Here is a 21,791-nt window from a genome sequence, read left to right as displayed (position 1 = left end):
ACTCCACATGTCAGTCTTATAATCAGTATGCTTTTAAGGCCAAAGCTTATGAAGGGCGTCCTCTAGCATATACACCTTTTGAGCACTTACAAATTGATTATATTACTATGCCAAAAGCAGGACATTATAAATTTTGCCTTGTTATAGTTGATCAGCTCACTCGGTGGGTGGAGGCATTTCCCAGCCCCCAAGCCACAGCTGCCTTTGTTGCCAAAATTCTTCTTAAAGAGATAGTACCTCGTTTTGGCCCACCAGCCCGCATCGATTCTGACAAAGGCACACATTTCACTGATTCGATTTTATCCCAAATCTACTCTTTCTTGGGAGTGACTCCAAAATTCCACACGCCCTACCATCCACAAAGTTCAGGCCAAGTTGAACTATGAATAAAGAGCTTAAGAGTATGATTGGCAAATTATGTACTGAAACCCATTTAAAATGGCCTGATGTTCTACCATTGGCATTATTCTATCTACAAAGTAGACCAAGAGGAGAACTTCATATATCTCCTTATGAAATGCTTTTTGGTCACCCTCCTATCCAAGCTAAAACTTTTTCCCCAGTTTATACATCACTGGTGGGAGGTGATACTTCTGTTGCCTCCTATATACAGGAATTACAAACCAGGCTACGTGAACTCCATGAGGCAGGAGCTGTGGTCCAGGCAGGACCATTAGACTTTTCATTGCATAACTTCAACCCAGGAGATAAAATATATGTAAAGAATTTTCAGAGAAACAGTGGAACCCAACCTGCCTGGGAAGGACCTTTTCAGGTATTATTGACAACTCCTACTGCCATTAAAATTGGTGAAAAAGACTCATGGAGGCAGCTAGATGGTGCAGTGGTTAAAGCACCGGCCCTGAATTCAGGAGTACTTGAGTTCAAATGCGGCCTCAGACACTTGACACTTACTAGCTGTGTGACCCTGGGCAAGTCACTTAACCCCCACTGCCTGCAAAAAAAAAAAAAAAAAGAAAAAGACTCATGGATTCATTGCTCTCGTGTAAAGCCTGCACCATTCATAGGTGAAGAGATTTCAGATAGACCTGAGGTAGAGGCTAAAGAGCTAAAAACCCTAACGATAGCAACTGTTAAAGAGCAAAGAGAGTTCAGAGGAAATAAGCAGTTCCCATTTGATAATCCCACTGATCAGTTAAATGCTTTGGGACTCAGTCTTCGTAAAGTATCAGGAGATGGAAATTGCCTTTTTAAAAGGGCTTTAGCAGACCAGCTAGAAGGTCACTGTAGAAATCATCTCAGACATAGACAAGAAGCTGCTTCTTACATGATTAACCATAGACAAGAGTTTGAGTCTTTTAGAGTAAATGACTCCCCTTTTGAAGAATATGTTGACGAATTAAAGAAATTTGGAAAGTGAGGAGGAAATGATACGATTGTAGCATTTGCTAAGCAGCATCAGCTGAATGTGGTAGTTCATCAGTTAAATCAGCCCTTATTGAAAATCAGTGGCACAGACAAAACTGATGCTAGAGAACTCCACATTTTCTACCATAAAGAACATTATGACAGCATTAGAAAGATCAATGACAATTCAGAAACCCCTGCCACTTTGGCATGCAGAGAATTGGGGAACCAGTTAAAACAATGTGGCATACCCCAAATTCTAGAAGCTTAAATACCTTAAAATTTAACAGGCATTTCCTTCTACAGGCAAAGCACTGAATGAAGCACATGGCCTAGTTTTCTGGCCCACCTCAATTTCCCCCACCCTTTCCCTACCCTATACCTATTTTTTTTAATCCTTTTTGTTTTTTGTTTTGACTTTTGAAAGTCACTGAAAAGACCTGGAATTCACCACACCTTTAAGTTCTTTAAGAGCACAAAAGGGTGCTTAGCGAATCTTTTGCTTTTTATTTTTGGTTTTTGGTTTTGCTTTGTTTTTTTGACTTTTGTTTCTTTTGCTTTTCTTTAAAACTAAATTTTGTAAACTAAGTGACTTTTCAAAGACATTTTAAGTATATGCTGTGGGTGAGGCCATCGGGCCTCAGAAACTACCAGAATTCTTTTTTTTTACTCTTTCTTTCTGAGAGAACCATGAGTTCTAATGAGTTTTGGTTTTTTTCTCCTTTCTCTTTTATGTTGTTCTGTTTAAAAAAGACCAGAAAGGGTTATTGAACCCTATTGCTTTATACCTCACTGAAAACATTGAATATTGAATCTTGCTAATTGAAGTCTTATTTCTTTTTGATAAATTAATCACCACTTTAAGTATCTGCTACTGTTATACTAGAGAATTCATGTATAAGATGATGTGGTTTACTTGCTAAAAGAAGATTATGTAATGTCTAATATAATCAGCTATTTACATTCATTTATTATTTATATGTCATTATACTCTGGGTATGGTTTGGAATTATTGTATATATCACTAATATATTCTCAGTTATGCAGCATAGCACACATTTTTACCATCATACTGTCTTTGGTGAAATTAATGAGATTTCGGAAGTATGGAAACTTATCATTTCAGAGACTAACTTGCTGTGAACTCTGATGCAGGCCCTGGAGAGAATATATGTGCAACAAAAGGAGAGACAGGTATACGTAAGTCCATGGTTTGCTTATGATGGTGACTATGTAGAGCACAATTACTAGGCACAATCCAGTATTCATCCTCTCTCCCTCCTAATTTAACCTAATTTAACTGAACTTATTTATCTTTTTATCTCACTCAGTTGAAAACTCACCTGTGGCCTAGCACGATCACTGGCTGTCTTGGAACCATGAGATATGGTATGATAACCTTTCCATAACATTTTCAGGTGTCACGAACACATACTAAATTTGGCTTTGATCCAGACACATGGTGGTAAAAAGTGTTACAGATTGCATAACTACCTCAACCCTCTATTAGAAGTCTAAGGATATAAACGAGGGAATGTAATGGAATTTATTAATTTGATCATTGACAATGCTATGCTAAGGTTTAGTAAAAATACAGCAATTCAAACAGTTAAAGAAGATAATCCAGCTTTCCAGACCAGAGTCCAGAATCCAGCTTTCCAGACCAGAGTCCAGAATCCAGTTTTCCAGACCAGAATCCAGCTTCCTCCTGATGACATCTTACCACTTCAAGAAGACAAGAGAAATCAGAGACTCTATATGAACTGGTTTGTTTTGTTAGTTTCTACTATCTCCTTTCTGTTGTAATATACATCATCTGTAACATGTACCCTCTGCAGAGGCTCTCCCTTTGCAAGACTAATGTCAAAGCGTCGGTTCATGAGGACAAAAAAAAAAATCGCCCCTCTGGACAAAACTTTCCTCTCTTCCTTTTCTATATTGTTGTTCACATATTATTAGTTAGCAATAGTTATTATATTCTTTTTACTGTTCCGTCAAGGAAACATTTTGTTTCTTGAGGAACAAAAGGGGGTACTGTAATGATTGGAATGATGCTACCTACTGGAGACTTGCTGTGGGAAAGCTCCACCATGAGGAAAATGCCTCAGAGGCATTGTGGCTTTTCCTTGGCGTCAGGAAATGACGTTTGCTCACGGGGGCTGTCTATCAAGGCTACCAGCCAATTAACTTGAGGAGCCTCCTATGGTCTGGGAGGAGACAGGAAGGAGGAAAGGGAGCCTGCAAGGAGAGCTCTGGGGCTTTTTGGGTTCCTGACTTGATGGTGGTGGCGGCAGAGGACTTCACAAGAAATTTGAGGAAAGATAGGAATGCCAGGCTGTTGGAATTCTGTTCTCAATCTTTTTCTTTCTGTTTTCCAATAAACCCTTAAAAACCTAAACTCGTTTTATCAGTGATTTTAGTCAGTTTCCCCCAAAACTGGGGGAACAGATTAGAATCCACATTTAGAATCTTAAATTACACAGTCCCATCAACCCCTGGATGAAGCAGAGTGTACTGAAGAGCCAATGGGAGAGGGAAGGGAAGGTTCCCAGAGTCAAAGCAAGATGTGGTCCTCCCTCACAAGCTAGGGTTCTGTTTCTTCCCATTCCCTTAGTATGGAGACTAAGGCAATAACTAAGAGGGAAGAAAGGCTAAATAATGGGAAGAAAGCACTTAGCTCATAGGGAAGGACTATAGTCAAGAAATAATAAGCAACTTAACTCAGGAAGCTGTTGCTTGCTGAGTCACCACCAACCATGTTGTCCTGTTGAAGTGCTTCTTGGGAAATACGGAAAAATGAAATCACAGGCTCATAGCATTTGGGGCTGGAAGGGCCCTGAGAAATCATCCAGTCCAAACCTCCCACTTTACAGAGGAGGTAATTGAGGCCTACAGATGATCAGTAAGTGGCAGAGGAAGGATTCAAAGTCAGCTTCTCTGACTCACAGAATCACTAGATCACAAAGTTAGGAGGAGTCACTTAGTCAAGTCCATAACTAAAAATGAATCTCTCTCTCTCTCTCTCTCTCACACACACACACACACACACACACACACACACATACACGCACGCGCGCGCGCGCACTTGTCCAGCCTTTGCCTAAAGGCCGCCAGAGAGAGAGAACCCATTACATCCTGTGGCAACTCATTCCATTTTTTGGATAATTCTAACTGATTGACCTCTGAAATTTCTATCCATTCATCCTAATTTTATCCTCATGTGTTTGATGACAGCTCCCATGTCTGGCCTCCAGACCAAACATCCCCAGTTCCATCAATCTTCAGCTGGTCCTAATTTCCCGGTTCTGTTCGTCCTTCCTTGTCAAAGGGGACCAACGACATCATGCGGTGATCTTGACTCGCATGTGAATTGGACTTAAATCCTCCCAAACTAAGAGTCAGCTTCAACGCTTCATTCTCCTTTAGCCATCATAACCAATCAGCTGCCAAGTCTCGCTGATTCTATCCTCCACAACATCTCTCAGCTCTGCCCCTTCTCCTTATTCTCTGATTCAGACCCTCGTCCCCTCTCCCCGGGGTAGCCTCCTAATTAGACTCCCAATCAGTCATTTCATAAAGAGGGCCTGTCCTGATCTGCTGCCCCTTCTCAAGGGGCAAAGTCCTCCCACTTGAAATTACCTTCTATTTACTTCATAATGTGAGAAAATAATGGGGCTTGGCAGATACTCAAAGGCTCACCTGGAGATTAATCTAAACTGACTGAATTAGTTGAGTGTGATTGACTTTGCTGATTAGCCTACTTCAAGTTAATTAGATCATAACCACACCTGGCCCGCCTTGTTCTCAGAAGCTGAGGACTTTGAACTCAACTTGAGACCACCTTCAAGTCCAGTGAACGAAGGGATTTGGATGATGCCTACCAATCAGCTTGAAGCAGTGTCTAAGGACCGCCTCTGCTCCAGACTTACAAAAAGCTTCCACACTCAGTTTGGAGTTCGTGGTTGAAGCAGGATCATGGTGTAGGACTTGAGGAAGAACCAGACCAGGCTGGAACTCTAGCCTAGATAGGCCTTTTCTTAACTCCATGTGTTCTTTTTTCTTCTAATACCTAGTATGCTTTAATAAATGCTTATTGCCCAAAGACTGGTGCTAAAGCTTCTAATTTAAGGCGACCACTCATTAGATTTTAGACATCATAGCTAAAATTTTAGCTCCTTACAGTATCTTATTTGCATTTGCTGTTAAGCTTCCCTCATGCTGTTTCCTTCAATAGGAGATAAACTCCTTAAAGCTAAAGACTGTTCATTTTTAACCCCAACTTCCAACACATGGGAAGTACTTAATAATTGTTTGCTGGGTAATTCAGATAGCATGTACCCAAAGGTCCTCCACCATTCTGTTACCTTCCCCTGAAATACAACCTAGCTATCAAGAGGGAGTTTGAGCTGCCTCCAGAGCAGCCCTCTGTCCTTCCTTTCAAGGCTCATTTCCCTACACTCCCAACTCCCCTTTTCAACTTCTCAGTATATGTTGTGTTCCTCCATTAAAACATAAACTTCTTGGGACAGCTAGGTGACACAGTGAATACAGCACCAGCCCTGGATTCAGGAGGACCTGAGTTCAAATCTGACTTCAGATACTTGACACTTACTAGCTGTGTGACCCTGGGCAAGTCACTTAACCCTCATTGCCCCACCAAAAATAAAAAATAAAATAAACTTCTTGAGAGAAGGAATAGTCTTTTTGCTTTTATTTGTATTCCTAGCATTTAGTGCCGAGTCTGGCAGTACTACTAAGTGCTTAATAAATGTATATTGACTCCACCTGACAACTCCAAAAGCTAACTAGCTAGCGCGCTCACTCTCTCTTGCTCTCTCTCACGCGCTCGCACTCGCGCTCTCTCTCTCTCTCTCTCTCTCTCTCTCTCTCTCTCTCTCTCTCTCTCTCTCTCTCTCTCTCGCGCGCGCGCGCGCACGTGCTCTCGCTCTCGCTCTCTCCCTCCCCAGCTCTTCAATGTCCTTCCTAAAATATGATGGCTAAAACCAAACATGAGATTTCAAATGTAGTCTGACCACCACAGATTCAGCAGGATTATCACCTCCTTATACCTCAAAATTATTTATGCCTCTCTTACTGTAGTCCAATAAAGCATTCGCTTTCCTGGCTGCACTCTCATACTCTTGACTCATATTGAGCTTGTAGTCCACCAAAAAGTGGGAGTTTTCTTAGCAAAGATACTAAAATGACTTGTCATTTCCTTCTCCCGCTCATTTTACAGATGAGGAAACTGAGGCAGAAGGGTTAAGTGACTTGCCCCAGGTCACACAGCTAGTAAGTATTTGAGGCCAGATTTGAAGCCAGGAAAATGAATCTTCCTGACTCCAGGCCTGGCATTCTATCCTTGCACCACCTAGTTGCCCCAAAGACTTTGCCCGTATTCCTATTAAATACAGTGCTGTAACAAAACCAAGTTACCTCTCCACCTTGTGTGATAAAATCTCTTTCTCGCCTTGCCACAAGCCGTGTTTCTGATACATAACACTCCATGAGGAACTCTGAGAAATTTCAGAGTGGAACTTGATTATTTCTACCAATTAAAAAGTAAACCAGTAGAAAGCAAGCAGAGGAATCTAAAGCCTCCATGGACCATTTCTCCAAAAGGCAGCTTAGAGAAGCGCCCAGTACAAGACCAGCTCAGAGAACAAAGATGCAGAACCCTCAGTCTCCAGTATGTTCCTCTGTACTAGATATCCCCCATTGCTCCAGCATTCTCTCTCACCAACAAACATCTAGTGGCAGCTGGTGTCACAGACCTGGGAGGGAGAGGTAAGTGAAAGGCAGCTAACTCATAGGCTCAGGGATCCTAGTGGAAGCAACAATAAGTAGAAAGGCAATAGGCAAAGGTCCTCACAAAAGCCTTTGGGCCCCAAAGATATAATAAATCAATACTTCGGGGATCTATGACTTAGTCAATGGAGCACAGAGATCACAGAGAGTTCCCTGAAACTCAGAAAGATTAAATGCCTTATTCATGGTCACATGACCAGCAACCTTGACCATAAACAGTCCACTAGAATAAAATCTAGTGTTCTTCTAAGCATACCATGGTGTCTCGGGTCTGGACTATCTGGAGTTTCCATTCCTCCTAGGAAGTAAATCCACCTAGGCCCCAAATGTTGCCCCTGCTCTCAAATCTAGCAAAAGGTCTCTGAACAAAGTCTCAGTTGATGTCACATATTGACTCCTAATCCTTAGATGGCTGGAATCAACCAGGTTTCCAAACCACTCACTTTATGGAGCTCCATGGAGCTCTGTTTTAAATACTAGACATGGTACCTCAGTAACCAAGACAGTGCAAATTATAGCAGATTTCCCATTGCCTTTCAGGTATCTTATAAGATGACTCAACTAGAGGTAGATTAATGGATGTCCAACAAGCTATAGACAGTGAAGCCCTCAGAAGTGTTCTGATGGCTAACAGCTTATCTCATTACCAATTGGTACCCAAGTCTCCCATTCACCCACCTTGAATACTTGCATGTTTTCTGTGTCCACATGTTTCAGTGCCAGCTCAGGCTTTCTCAGTAATAGATCTAAAAGGCAACCAAGAGAAGGAAGTCATCAATAGGGACATGCAAACTAGTTCCCAACAACTGTCTAGCACCAGATCATTTAAGCAGTCTTCTCAAAGAGATGGATTCCAAGAAAAGCTCCCTAAGGAATTACATTCTCAGTGTGGCTGCATGGTCCTGCCCCTAAGCTTATAGAATTTAGCACATAACCAATAACATCCTCCTCTCTGAAAGAAAACCCAAACAAGAGAAATAAAGGTCCCATAGCCTCACTGCCTAGGAAAGCTGCCCATCTACCTGTGGTGGGCAAATCATTAATACCATGTCCATCAAGAGAAAGACTGATCCTTGACACTATTCGCTTTTACCAAAATATAGGCTTAACAGGCTCTAATACAAACCCAGAGACAGAACTGTCTAGACATCTGGAAGGAGGTGGGGGCCAGTGGGGGCATTGGTAGGAATGACATTAGAGTGGTCTCCAAATAAAACTCCATTATAACTATGTGTCAACATCCAGACTAGGGCTTGAGACTATGGGAAACCTACCTCTGCTCTGCTTCAACCGTCGAGTTGCCACTTTAAGATGTTTTGTTCGGCCCAGGTCCTGTCCCAGAAGATAATACCAGCCACTGATCTCCTAGAGCAGGAAGAGCATTAACATGGGTAAGGAATAAAGTGGAGTCAAGTTTGGAATTGGAAAACAAACTCGGAAGGAGTGGGACAGCAAAGACGCCATTATCAGATCTGACCACCATTACGGAGCATCTATAATGTACAATGAATGCACTGTTAAGACAATGAGAGATGGGGGCTATCTGAACAGCTCTCTCACAGAGAGCACTGAGGAAGGTGCTGCTGCTGCTACTGCTGTGGCTGAGAGAGGAGAAACAGATGTGGGGCTCCTCAAGTAAAGAAACCATCCCCAATTCTGAGAGAAAAGACTCAGCTCCATCCCTTTATCGGGAGCAGCAACATCTCTCTGGAACTAGTCCCTGTTTACAAAGAAGGCCCAGAAGAAGTCAGCCTCCTGCCCTCCCAGGTGCCTCTGGGAAACAAGAAAGCCAAACAAGCAGCACAAGAAGCAGTCCCCTCCACATCCTCTTGAGTTCTTCAGACATTCTGAACCCAGTTTTAAAAAGTCTCCCCCCTGCTTCTCTACCACTGCCGACAAGTAGAATGTAAGCTCCCTGAAGGCAGAAATGGTCTCACTTCTGTCTGTGCCCAGAGTACAGTATCACCTACACAGTAGGTCTTTAATAAATTCCACTTCAAGTTCAGGATACAAAGCTCATGAAATCTGTCTGCTCTGAATCCATGGTAGACACACTGACACATGAACGATGCACCACTCAGATCATATTATTCCTTTCTTTTCAAAGGCCTTTGGAGGCTTCCCACTGCCTAGGGGACAGAGGTCAAACAGCCTGGTGCTCTAGGCCTAGGTCAATCCAGCTGCTGTTTACCTTGTCAGCCTTAAATCATGCTAGCCCCTTGCACATGCTGCACTCCAGCCAAAGGCGCCTACTTACCATTTTTGAACACATTCCATGCTTTCCCACTTCTCTACTCTTATCTCCACCCTGGGAAATATTGCCCATGTTCCAAAGTCTACTAGAGACTTCACCTTTTCTGTGAGGCCTCCCCTAATTAAGGCAGATGAGAGACAGAAAGCTGAGAAGCAGAAGGCATCAGGGAATTTGGGGCTCGGCAATGGAAGTAAAATAATAATAACAACCTACATTTAGATAGCATTTTAAGAGCACGTAAGAGAATTTAACAATTGCCACAGGAGAAAGTGTTTTTCCTCACTCTTACAAAAACATTTTGAAAGCCACATCACCACTTAGCCCATAGGCAAGAAGGCAGCAGTAGGGCATTCAAATAGGGCAGTTCTAGAACAGAGAAGGCTGAAGGCAATATAGAGTGCTGAACAGGTAGCCAGGGGTCTGGGTTCTAATCTTAGCTCTGGAATTTGCTAGCTCTGTCCCTTGGGTCAAGCCTCAGTTTCCCACATCTATAAAATAGGAATAGACTTATTGTGAGGATCAAATGAGATAACAAGTATATTCCTTTATAAATCTTTAAAACTATATTGAAATGTGAGCTATTTTCATTATTACCTTTTCCTCTCCTTTCCCCCTACTTTATATCCTGAAGAGGTCTCCCAGTACACTGGTCTGTCCCCTAATTAGTGATCAAAACTTGCCGAGTCTTGTTCTAGTCAGTCCACCTATGAGAAACCCCAAAGCAAATGGTAGCCTAGGACAGTGGCTTACTCCCTTTGTGAAAGTTGGAGAGTCCTTGGGAGTCAGGGAAAAGGTGAATAATTACCCACAGTATAACCTTGGGAAAGTCACTGAAGCCTTAATTTCTTCATCTGCAAAATGGGAACAGTGATATCTGCACTACCTACCTCACATCAACCATGATAATGTACACAAGTGGAGATGGTCAGTAATTTTATATTCTAGCCCTTTCCATCCATCAAAGTCCTCCATTTTAAACAATATCCCTTCCCCAAAATTCTGCTCCTTTTGGAAGAGTCCCAGGCCAGTGGTTTACATAAGGAACAGCAAAGGCTCTAGCTCAGTCAGACTTGGTGACAAATATATCTTCATTCCACTACCCAGTATCCAACTGCAAATAATAATAATATTTATATAGTGCTTTAATGTTTGTAAAATGCTTTTCAGGTGTTATCTCATTTGATTCTCACAAAAACCCTGTAAGAGAAGTGCTACTATTAACCCATTTCATAGATGAAGAAACTGAGATCGAGAAAAACTAAATCACTTGCCTAGGCTCACAAAGTTAGGAAGTATCTCAGATAGGTTTGATGTCAGATCTTCTGACACGAAGTTTAATACTCTATCCACTGTGCCACTCAGCTGTCTCTTTGTTGGACAAATAGAGTCTATCTCAGGGGCTTGGTTTTCCTCCCCCCAAAGTTTCCAGAGAAAGTTGCCCAAGCCTGCATCCCTCTCAAACTAATGATATCACCATGCCTTTCCTAGGGACCTACCTTGTCAGGGGCCAGGAGAGACTTTACCCCAAAGCTCATGCAGCCAATGAGTTGACTCTGCCTAGAAGAATAAGAAAACTTGATGTTAAAACCTTCCCAAAAGTTTCAGTAACCCTGACTGGGGGCGGGGGAAAGACTCATTATCCTTTTGAAAAACTAAGTAGAAGATAGATTTGGAGCCAAATCCACATCATGAAGAAAATCTAGGATGGACTAGAATTGCTTGTTATGAAGATCTACTGATTCAGGGAAGACATCTGGACACTTATCCGAGAGATAATCTATAACCAGTGGCATATGAACACTGGAACACACTGCAGTTAGTAGGAAGAAAGTGGAATTATTGGTCCCATAACCAAAAATGTCTGAGCTGGCCATGTTCCAACTCCTCCATTATCTTCCCCACACTCCCTTAGGTCCTCACTTCAGTTACAGAACCCCACAGTGGAAATGGAGGGATGATGAGATCACTGGGCACTGTTACAGCTTTTAACATTGAGATTCTTTTCCCATCCACATTCTCATTTCATTCTTACCATTTTCCTGTATAGTAGACAAAGTGGGTATCACTCTCCCTGTTTTATGGGTGAAGAGACTAAGGCATAAAACTGAAATGACTGGCTTGAGGTCACATAGCTCTTCCATGTAATACACTGCACTCTTTGCACTCATAACTGGAGCAATGAGAGTAACAAAAGAGTGACTTTGATGCTTAACCATTAATCAGTATTGTCCAAGGAGATCACCATGAGGGATATCAACACCTGTATGAATAGTGATGACAGATAGGTTCAACATGGAATGTCTCAACAGTGACAAGCATCATGGAAACACTTTCAGATTTACACAGATAGAAATCAATCATGGAAATACAAAGGTCAACCAAGAAAAATACAGCCTATGGAATCAATAATATAGGTGGGTGGCACAGTAGACAAGAGCACTGGGCCTAGAGTCAGAATGACTGAGTTTAAATCCAGCCTCAGACACTTAACAGCTGTGTAACCTCAGCTAAGTCATTTAACCCATTTGCCTTTGTTTCCTCAACTGTAAAAAGGGGATAATGATAGCACCTACCTCCCAGGGTTGTTGAGGATCGAATGAGATGCTACTCAAAGCACGTAGCACAGAATGCTGGGTATCATTATCATCACTGGTGCTGTAGGGACAGCAGGGGACATCTGACTAGTCCTGAATAAGCAGCATTCAAAATATATTAAAGATTCTCCTATTTAACCAAGCATTTAGGACTTTCTTACAGGTATGATAGCTCTTAATCTGGCAATGCAGAGCAAAATGCTAATCTGCATTGGCAAAGGTTCCCTTTTCTCCACAGAGGTGACAAGCAAATGCATTCAAAGCAGTTTCGTGATACCAAACCAAGAGGTAAAGCGTCCAGAGCACTAGCTATCTGTGAATTGATCCAACCATTCTGGAGAATAATTTGAAGCTATGCCCAAAAGGCTATAAAACTGTGCATACTCTTTCACCCATGCTGAAGGAATGCAGGCTGGCAATAAGAAGGGCTACAAGGAGAGAATTTACTCTACTTATACAGAGATGATGACAGGTATGTAAAAGACCTGACACCCCCCCCCCTCCAAAAAAAAAGAGCTGACAGCTAAGCTTCTAGTCCCTAAACTGAAAAAGAGGAAGTAGCCCAGTTGTCCTCTAAAGAAGAAGAGGTAACACCTCAGACAAGGACTCCAGCTGAGGTCAAAAGCTGAGAGCAGAGAGAGGCCACACGACCACATGCCCAGCTAAGCCACTTCCTGGCATCAAAGCTCCATTTGGTGGAGACTTCACAGCATGCAACACAAGCCAGGAGCAGGCCCAGCAGAAGCAGCTCAATGGCACTACCAAATGACGCCTGCTTCCCCACACCATCCTCCAGCTTATGCTCTTAGAGATAGGCATTACCCTTTTGGCCATTTCTAAACCATGGCACCTGCATTCTGGCCTTCAGCCTCCTTCCATCAGAATACAGACTTTGCTCAAGGATCCTGGGTTCTGAGAAGGGAGCTTTCACTTTATCTTGCCCCAGACCAAACTACCACCCCACTTCCAGGCGGCTTTCACACAATGCTGCCCCCTCCTGGACCCGCACACCACTTTAGCAACCCTTGCTCTCCTTCATGTGTCTTCTTCCCCAATTAGAAAGTAAACTCCTGGATGGCAAATGCATGCTTCTATTTGTATCTCCAGCATTTATCACAGTGCTGGCACACAGTAAGTGCTTAATAAATGTTTATTTATGAATAAATGGTTCTTATATGTGCACTTCTCTACAAGTGTTCCCTAGCCACACCTTCCCACACATATTCGCTAAACATGTCCACTCTCTTCCCACTGATAGTGTGTAGGAGAGCATGTCCCAGATTTATGGAAGAAAATGTTAGGGTGATCCTTTTCTCACTGTGAAATTTCATTAAATGTCTTTGCTTTGAATTAATTGTATCCTCTGGCTTACTAGTAAAAGCAAACACACTGGTAGGTGCTCATGAGCAATGGTTTTAAATGAATGCCAACACCGAGTGCATCAATCTGCTGAAACTGGCTTTTCTAGGGCCTGATATGAGAAAGGAGATGCCCTGGATGCTGTAGAATTTTTGCCATTGTGGGGAAATTAAAGTGGCCATCATAACATCTGTAAGGCTGACTTAAGATGTTACTCCAGAAAAGCATACAACCTTTGTGAAAGTCTTATATAAATGTTTAATACTAAATGGCAACTCATTCAAAAGATATCTGATATTTGGGTACACAAAGTATTCCAGTGTACTATTTGAATCTTGGTATAGTAAATATATGCTATAGGATTATGAATTTTATACTTCTATATTTCTTCAACCACAATCTCTTGACCTAAGAAATATGGCTTCTATAATATTCTTTGGGAAGTAAAATTCACATTCCCAAATGAACTGAAAGTACTAAATTGTTAATAACTTCCCCACAGCTTTGCTTCTTACTCTGGCGTCAATGTTCTCACAATTTTAGGTACAGTAAATTGTCACAATTAACATTCATAAGTAGAAATCTCTTAAGTATTCTGTGGCTAACTACTTCTTACTTATTGTACTTAAAGCTATAAAAATTATTTATATGTAATCTGAGTATAGCTCAGTTTATAGGTCAATAAATACCAAAAACACTGCCCAAAAACTTATACTCAATCCAAAAACTGTGCCCCTACTATGCACAAGAAATGCAAGATGTAATTCTTCAAGTTGATTACAAGTGTCAGCAAAATAAGAGAAAGACATGAAAACTTAAATAACAACATAAGAGCTTTTTAAAATGGTTCAGGATGATACAACAGAAGCCATATGGCATGGTAGAAAAATGACAAGAGGAGACCAGGCCAAGAGGTCAGTAATATAAACAATATTAAATCAAGCCTCTAAAAGAATTCTGGAGTGACAAAATCTACAAAAAGAGTGAAACAATTTTCCAGCTCAAGATAACTTAGAAGGACTTCAGGAAAGGTCTGTCTCACTTGGAAAAAAGAGGAGCACAGCCCAGTGTAGGTGGTGCCCAGGAAAGCCAGTGGGAGGCTCTAAGCCATAACACAGATCAACAGCCATGGTCCCAAGATCCTGGCTCAACCAGCCAGTGGCACAGCATGCCAGCTATGAGGCCTCTAGCCCCAGTGCAGCAGGCAAACTGCCAGCCCCAGAACCCAGGGCACAACAGGCTCAACTAGGGCAAGCCACCCTAGTGCAGTGGGAAAGCCTCCAGCCCCAGAGGCCCTGGCAAAGAAAGCCAATTACTAGGCCCCTGGCCCCAAGTGCAAGAAGTTTGGAACAATTCCCCTGTAGCTCAGGAGCAGCGCTCAACTTTTTAAAATTAGCAAAAAACAAAAAAGGAAATAATCAATTAAAAAAGGAGCCTGACCATAGAAAGCTACAATAGTGACAGGGAAGATCAAAACACAAACTCGGGAGAGGACAAAAATGTCAAAATGCCAACATGCAAAGCCTCAAAGAGGAATATGAATTGGTCTCAAGCACAAAAAGTCCTTTTGGAAGTCAAAAAGGATTTTTAAAAACAAGTAAGGAAAAAAAAAACAACTAAGGGAGGTAGAAGACAAATTGGAAAAAAAATGAGAGTTATGCAAGAGAATTATGAAAAAAGTCAACAGCTTGGAAAAGGAAGCACAAAAATTGACTGAAGAAGACAACTCCTTTAAAAGTAGAATTGGCCAAATGGAAAAGGAGGTACAAAAGCTAACTGAAGAAAATAATTCCTTAAAAATTAGAATGGGGCAAGTGGAAGCTAATGACTCTGAGGCATCAAGAATCAGTTAAAAATCGAAAGAATGAAAAAATAGAAGAAAATGTAAAATACCTCAATGGAAAAATAACTGACCTGAAAAATAGAACCAGCAGAGATAATTTAAGAATTACTGGACTGCCTGAAAGCCATGATCAAAAAAAGAACCTGGACATAATCTTTCAAGAAATTATCAAGAAAAACTACTCTGATATCCTAGAATCAGAGGTTAAAATAGTAATTATAAGAACCCACAAATCACCTCCTGAAAGAGATCCCAAAATGAAAACTCCAAACAACATTGTAGTCAAATTCCAGAATATCTGTTCAAGGAGAAAATAGTACAAGCAGCCAGAATGAAACAATTCAAATATCAAGGAGCCATAATCAGAATTACATAGGACTTAGCAGCTTTAAAGGACCAGAGGGCTTAGGATATGATATTCAAAAAGGCAAAAGAGCCTGGATTACAACCAAGAATCAACTACACAGCAAAATTGAACATAGTCTTTCATGAGAAAAATGGACATTCAATGAAATTGGGGACTTTCAAACTTTTCCGATGAAAAGACCAAAGCTGAACCGAAAATCTGATCTTCAAACACAAGACTCAAGAAAAGCATAAAAAGGTAAACAGGAAAGGAAGAAAACCATTGTATTCAATAAGGTTAAACTGTTTACATCCCTACATGGGAAGATGATATTTGTAACTCTTAAGAACTGTATTTCTATTAAGGAAGTTATGAGTATACTTAGAAAGAGGGTGTTGACTTTGATGTGATGATTAAAAAAGTAATTAAGGGGTGAAAAAAGGATTGTCCTAGGAGAAATGGAAAGGGGGGGGCAGAATGGAGCAAATTATATCATATGAAGACACATGAAAGACCTATTACAGTAGAGGGAAAGAAGGGAAGGGGGTGAGCATTGTTTGAACCTTACTGTCACCAGATTTGTCTCAAAGAGGGAATAACATACACACTCAGTATATGTTCCCTATAGGGAAATAGGAGAGGAAAGGGCAAAGAAAAGGGGGGAAGGCTTACAGAAGGGAGGGCAGAAGTAGGAGGGGGGAAAGGAAAGAAAAAGGAAGAGAAGCTGATAGAAGGGAAGGCAGATTGAGGAAGGTGGTGGTCAGAAGCAAAACACTGGTAAGGAGGGATAGGGTGAAAGGAGAGGGAAAAGTATAAAAAGGTGGGAAACAGGACAGAGGGAAATACACAGTTAGTAATCATAACTCTTGAGTGTAAATGGGATGAATTCTCCCATAAAAAAGAAAGTGAATAGCAGAGTGGATTTTAAAAAACCAGAATTTTACAATATGTTGTTTATCAGAAAAACACATTTGAAGGAGAGACACACACACACAGAGTAAAAGTAAAAGGCTGAAGCAGATTGTGCTTAAGCTGAAGTAAAAAAAGCTGGGGTAGCAATCCTTATCTCAGACAAAGCAAAAGCAAAAACAGATCTAATTAAAAGAGACAAAGAAGGAAACTACATCTTGCTAAAACATACCATAGACAATGAAGTAATATCAATACTAAATATATATGCACCAAGTGGTATAGCATCCAAATTCTTAGAGATGTTAAGTGAGTTACAGGAAGAAACAGACAGCAAAACTATACTAACAGGGGAACCTAAGTCTCCTCCTCTCAGAACTAATTAAATTAACCACAAAATAAACAAGAAAGAAGTTAAGGAGGTAAACAGAATTTTTTAAAAGTTAGATATGATAGACCTCTGGAGAAAACTGAATGGGGATAAAATGAAAAATGACTTTCTCAGGGTAACATAGCACCTACACAAAAAATGACCATGTATTAGGGCATTAAATCAATCAAACGCAAAAGAGCAGAAATATTAAAATCATACTTTTCAGATCATGTTGCAATAAAGATTACATATAGTAAAGGTCCATGGAAAGATAGACTAAAAATTAATTAGAAACTAAATAATCTATTCCTAAAGAAGGAGTGAGTCAAATAACAAATCATAGAAAAATCAATAATTTCATCAAAGAGAATAACAATAATGAGATGACATACCAAAATTTATGGAATGCAGCCAAAGAAGTACTTAAGGGAAATTTTATATCTCTAAATGTTTACATGAATAAAATAGGGAAAGAGTAGATCAATAAAAATTGGGCATGCAATTTAAAAAGCTAGAAGAAGAACAAATTTTAAATCCCCAATTAAGTACCAAATTAGAAATTCTGAACATCAAAGGAGAGATTAATAAAATTGAAAGTAAAAAAAATGGGGGGCAGCTAGGTGGTGCAGTGGATAGAGCACCAGCCCTGGAGTCCGGAGGACTGAGTTCAAATCCGGCCTCAAACACTTAACACTTACTAGCTATGTGACCCTGGGCGAGTCATTTAACCCCAATTGCCTCACTAAAAAAAAAAAAAAGAAAAGAAAAAAAAAGAAAGTAAGAAAATGATTGAACTAATAAATAAAACTAAGAGCTGGTTTTATGAAAAAACCTATAAAATAGATAAATCTATGGTTAATTTGATTTCTTTTTAAAAGAAAGAAGAAAACCAAATTACCAGTATCAAAAAATGAAAAGGGTGATTTTACCACCAATGAAGAGGAAATTAAAGCAATAATTAGGAGCTTATTTGCCCAATTATATGCCAATAAATCTGACATAAAAGTGAAAGAGATGAATATTTACAAAAATATAAATTTCCCAGATTAACAGAAGAGGAAATAAAATGCATAAGTAAGCCCTTCTTAGGAAGAGAAATTGAACAAGACATCAATGAATTCCCTAAGAAAAAAATCTCAAGGGCCAAATGGATTTACAAGTAAATTCTAGCAAACATTTAAGAATAATTAATTCCAGTACTATATAAACTATTTAGAAAAATAAATGAAGGAGTTCTATCAAATTCATTTTATGACACAAATATGATGCTGATACTTAAACCAGGAAGAGCCAAAACAGAGAAAGAAAATTATAGAACAATTTCCCCAATGAATATTGATACAAAAAATTTTAAACAAAATATTAGCAAAGAGATTAAAACAACTTATCACCAAGATAACATACTATGACCAGGTGGGATTTATTCGAGGAATGCAGGGCTGATTCAATATTATGAAAACTATTAGCATAATTTACCATATCAATAACAAAACCAACAAAAATCATATTATCTCAACAGATACAGAAAAGGCTTTTGATGAAATATAGCAGCCATTCCTATTAAAAACACTAGAGCATGGGAATAAATGGAGCTTGTCTTGAATGATAAGCAGTATCTATCTAGAGCCATCAGCAAGCATTATCTGCAATGGGGATAAGTTAGAAGCCTTACCAATAAGATTAGGGGTGAAGCAAGAATGCCCATTAGCACCACTATTATTCAATATTGTACAAGAAATGTTAGATTTAGTAATAAGAGAAGAAAAAGAAATTGAAGCAATTAGACTAGGAAATGAGGAAATAAAACCATCATTCTTTGCAGATGATATGATGGTATACTTAGAGAATCCCAGAGAATCAACTAAGCTATTTGAAATAATTAAAAACTTTAGCAAAGCTTCAGTATATAAAATATATATAAAACATCAGCATTTCTCTATATTATCAACAAAACTCAGCAAGAAAAGATAGAAAGAGAAATTCCATTTAAAATAACTGTAGACAATATAAAATATTTGGGAGTCTACTTGCCAAGACAAACCCAAAAACTATATGGACACAATTACAAAACACTTTTCACACAAATAAAGTCAGAGCTAATAAACTGGAAAAATATGAATTGCTCATGGGTAGACTGAGCTAATATAATAAATATATAATAAATATAATAAAAATTACAATTCTACCTAAATTACTTTACTTGTTCAGTACCATGACTATCAGACTACCAAAAGATTATTTTATACAGCTAGAAAAAATAATAACAAAATTCATCTGGAAGAACAAAAGATCAAGAATATCAAGGGAATTAATGAAAAAATGCAAAAGAAAGTGACCTAGCCATACCAGATCTAAAACTATATTATAAAGCAGCAGTCATCAAAACTATCTGGTACTGGCTAAGAAATACCGTGGTAGGGGCAGCTAGGTGGCGCAGTGGATAAGGTACTGGCCCTGGATTCAGGAGAACCTGAGTTCAAATCCAGCTTCAGACACTTGACACTTACTAGCTGTGTGACCCTGGGCAAGTCACTTAACCCTCATTGCCCAGAAAAAGAAAAAAGAAATAGAGTGGTAGATCAGTGGAACAGATTAGGTGTACAAGACACAATAGTAAATAATTATAGTAATCCAGTGTTTGATAGATCCAAAGACTTCAGTTTCTAAAATAAAAACTTACTATTTGACAAAAACTGCTGGGAAAACTGGAAAAGAGTGTGGCAGAAACGAGGCATAGACCAACATCTCACACCATATACCAAAATAAGGTCAAAATGGGTACAATTTAAACATAAAGGGTGATACCATAAGCAAATTAGGAGATCAAGGAATAGTTTACCAGTCAGAGGTATGAAGAAGGGAAGAATTTAGGACTAAAACAAGAGATAAAGAACATTGTAAAATGCAAATTAGATAAATTAAATTAAATTGGAAAGGTTTTACACAAAACCAATGCAACCAAGATTAGAAGGAAAGCAGAAAGATGGTGAACAATTTTTACAGCAAGTGCCTCTGATAAAGGCCTTATTTCTCAATATATAGAGAACTGAGTCAAATTTATAAGAATATAAGTCATTCCTGAGAAACGGTCAAAGAATATGAACAAGAAGTTATCTATAGTCACATGAAAAAATGCTCTAAATCAACACTGATTGGAGAACTGCAAATTAAAACAGCTCTGAGGTACCACCTCACGCCTATCAGATTGGCTAATATGACAAAAAAGGAAAATGATCAATGTTGGATATGTGGAGAAATTGGGACACTAATGCATTATTGATGGAGTGGTGAATTGCTAGTGTGAAAACTGGAACCACACCCCCTGCTGAGAGGGACCTCAGGCCTGAAAAGAAAACATGTGACTTCACATCCAGAAGTGACCTTTCTGGGGTTTCAAAAGTAGGATTGGTATCCAGAAGTTGTGTAATGCCTGTGGGTCATGTCAATCAGTGCTACCAGCCAATTAGCTTGAAGCTGTGTGTGAGGACGTCCCTGCTTCCTGTTTCACAGAGGACTTCTGGGAGAAGTGGCTAAGGATCTAGGTCTTTCCATCTGGACTTTGGCATGGTGGAAGAACTTCACATGGACTTCTAGGAAAAGCAAGGGTTTCTCTCTGGATATACCAAATAGCTAGCAAGGATTTTCCATGCTATAAGGAATCTGTTCTCAATCTCTCTCTCTTCACTAACTTCCAAATATACTTTAATAAATACTTAAAAGCCTAAACTCTTGCTGAATTGATCAGTAAATCTTAGCTAATTTCTCCCCCACACTGGGCTCAGGTCAGGTGACCACACATTAGATTTAAACATCACAGCTAGAATTTTAGACTTTACACTACTACCATTCTGGAGAGCCATTTGGAACCTTGTTCAAAGAGCAATCAAACTATGCATACCCTTTGATCCAGCAATATCACTATTAGGTTTGTATCCCAAAGATATCATAAATAAGGGAAAAGACATATATGTACAAAAATATTTATAGTAGCTCTTTTTGTGACAGCAAAGAATTGGAAATTGAGGGGATGCCCATTAGTTAGGGAATGGCTGATGTGGAAATTTATTTTGATTTGGGGACCCTACCTTTAGGCTGAGATTAGAAAGCCTTAGGCCCTCAGGGTCTCTTCCCCTCCTCCTCAGCTTCAGCTAAGCCAAAAAGCCCCGTGGGCTGTACAAGACACCAAGTCAGACAGCTGGGGGAAAAAGCCCCAGCTCCCTCCGACCTGAGCGGAGGGATCAGAGAGACACCGGGCTTGTCCAGGCTGGGCTCTGGTGAGGCACGTGATGCTGGAGCATCCCCCCAGCCCCAGCCGCAGGCCCAACTGACAGATTAGCTTGGTCTGTGGGGGCGCAGAAAGCCCCGAGATTTGAGTGGAGAGAAGAAAAGGTATATATAGACCTGGGAGTTAGACTAAGGGAGGAGGCTGAGGAGATTAGAGGGGTTCGGTTGGACAAGGACAGATGAGAGAGGCTGAGAAGGGGTTCGGACAAGGAGACAGGGGGCTGAGAAGAGGTCAAGAGGGCGGCTGACGAGATTAGAAAGGAGAGACGAGACGAACAGCAATGCAGGACTAGGAGCAAAGGTGGCAGAAGACAGACTGACCAGGAAGCAGCTGAGAGCACAGAAGCAGTCAGCACAGAGTACAGGTTGGAGAAAGTGAAGATTAAGAGGAGTTAGAAGAAAATAGCTGATCAGGGAAAGTGTAACGTGCCCTGAGGCCAGAGGTGGCTAAGGCCCTTATTGTATTCAAGAAGTTTGAAGCGCAGCAGGTGCAAAAGAGACCGCAGGAAAGCAGTCAGGTTGTACACTTTATTTCCCTGTATTCTTAATTTTCAATAGTATCTCATAAATAAACTCTGCTTTGATTATTTAGTTAAGAGGCTTCTTAATATTTTGCTTATCAATTTGGGAGTGGAGCAGTGTGGTGGAACTTT

At 40.2% G+C, this 21,791-nt stretch overlaps 1 protein-coding gene across 1 annotated transcript in view; it reads right to left on the bottom strand.

Moving 5' to 3' along the window:
• RGS3 (regulator of G protein signaling 3) overlaps window positions 1-21,791 on the bottom strand; it is a 218,093-nt gene that overhangs the window by 151,586 nt on the left and 44,716 nt on the right. Inside the window, exons 8-10 of the mRNA XM_043981823.1 lie at window positions 10,927-10,987; window positions 8,451-8,541; window positions 7,855-7,922 (exon numbers count right to left, since the gene is read on the bottom strand). Of these exons, the coding sequence (XP_043837758.1) occupies window positions 7,855-7,922; window positions 8,451-8,541; window positions 10,927-10,987 (220 nt within the window). The remainder of the gene's footprint in view (window positions 1-7,854; window positions 7,923-8,450; window positions 8,542-10,926; window positions 10,988-21,791) is intronic.

The sequence above is a fragment of the Dromiciops gliroides genome, chromosome 2 (genome assembly GCF_019393635.1).
Source record: "Dromiciops gliroides isolate mDroGli1 chromosome 2, mDroGli1.pri, whole genome shotgun sequence".
NCBI lineage: Eukaryota > Metazoa > Chordata > Mammalia > Microbiotheria > Microbiotheriidae > Dromiciops > Dromiciops gliroides.
The sequence above is the reverse complement of the archived record's forward strand: the minus strand, read 5'-3'. Positions and strand labels throughout refer to the sequence as shown.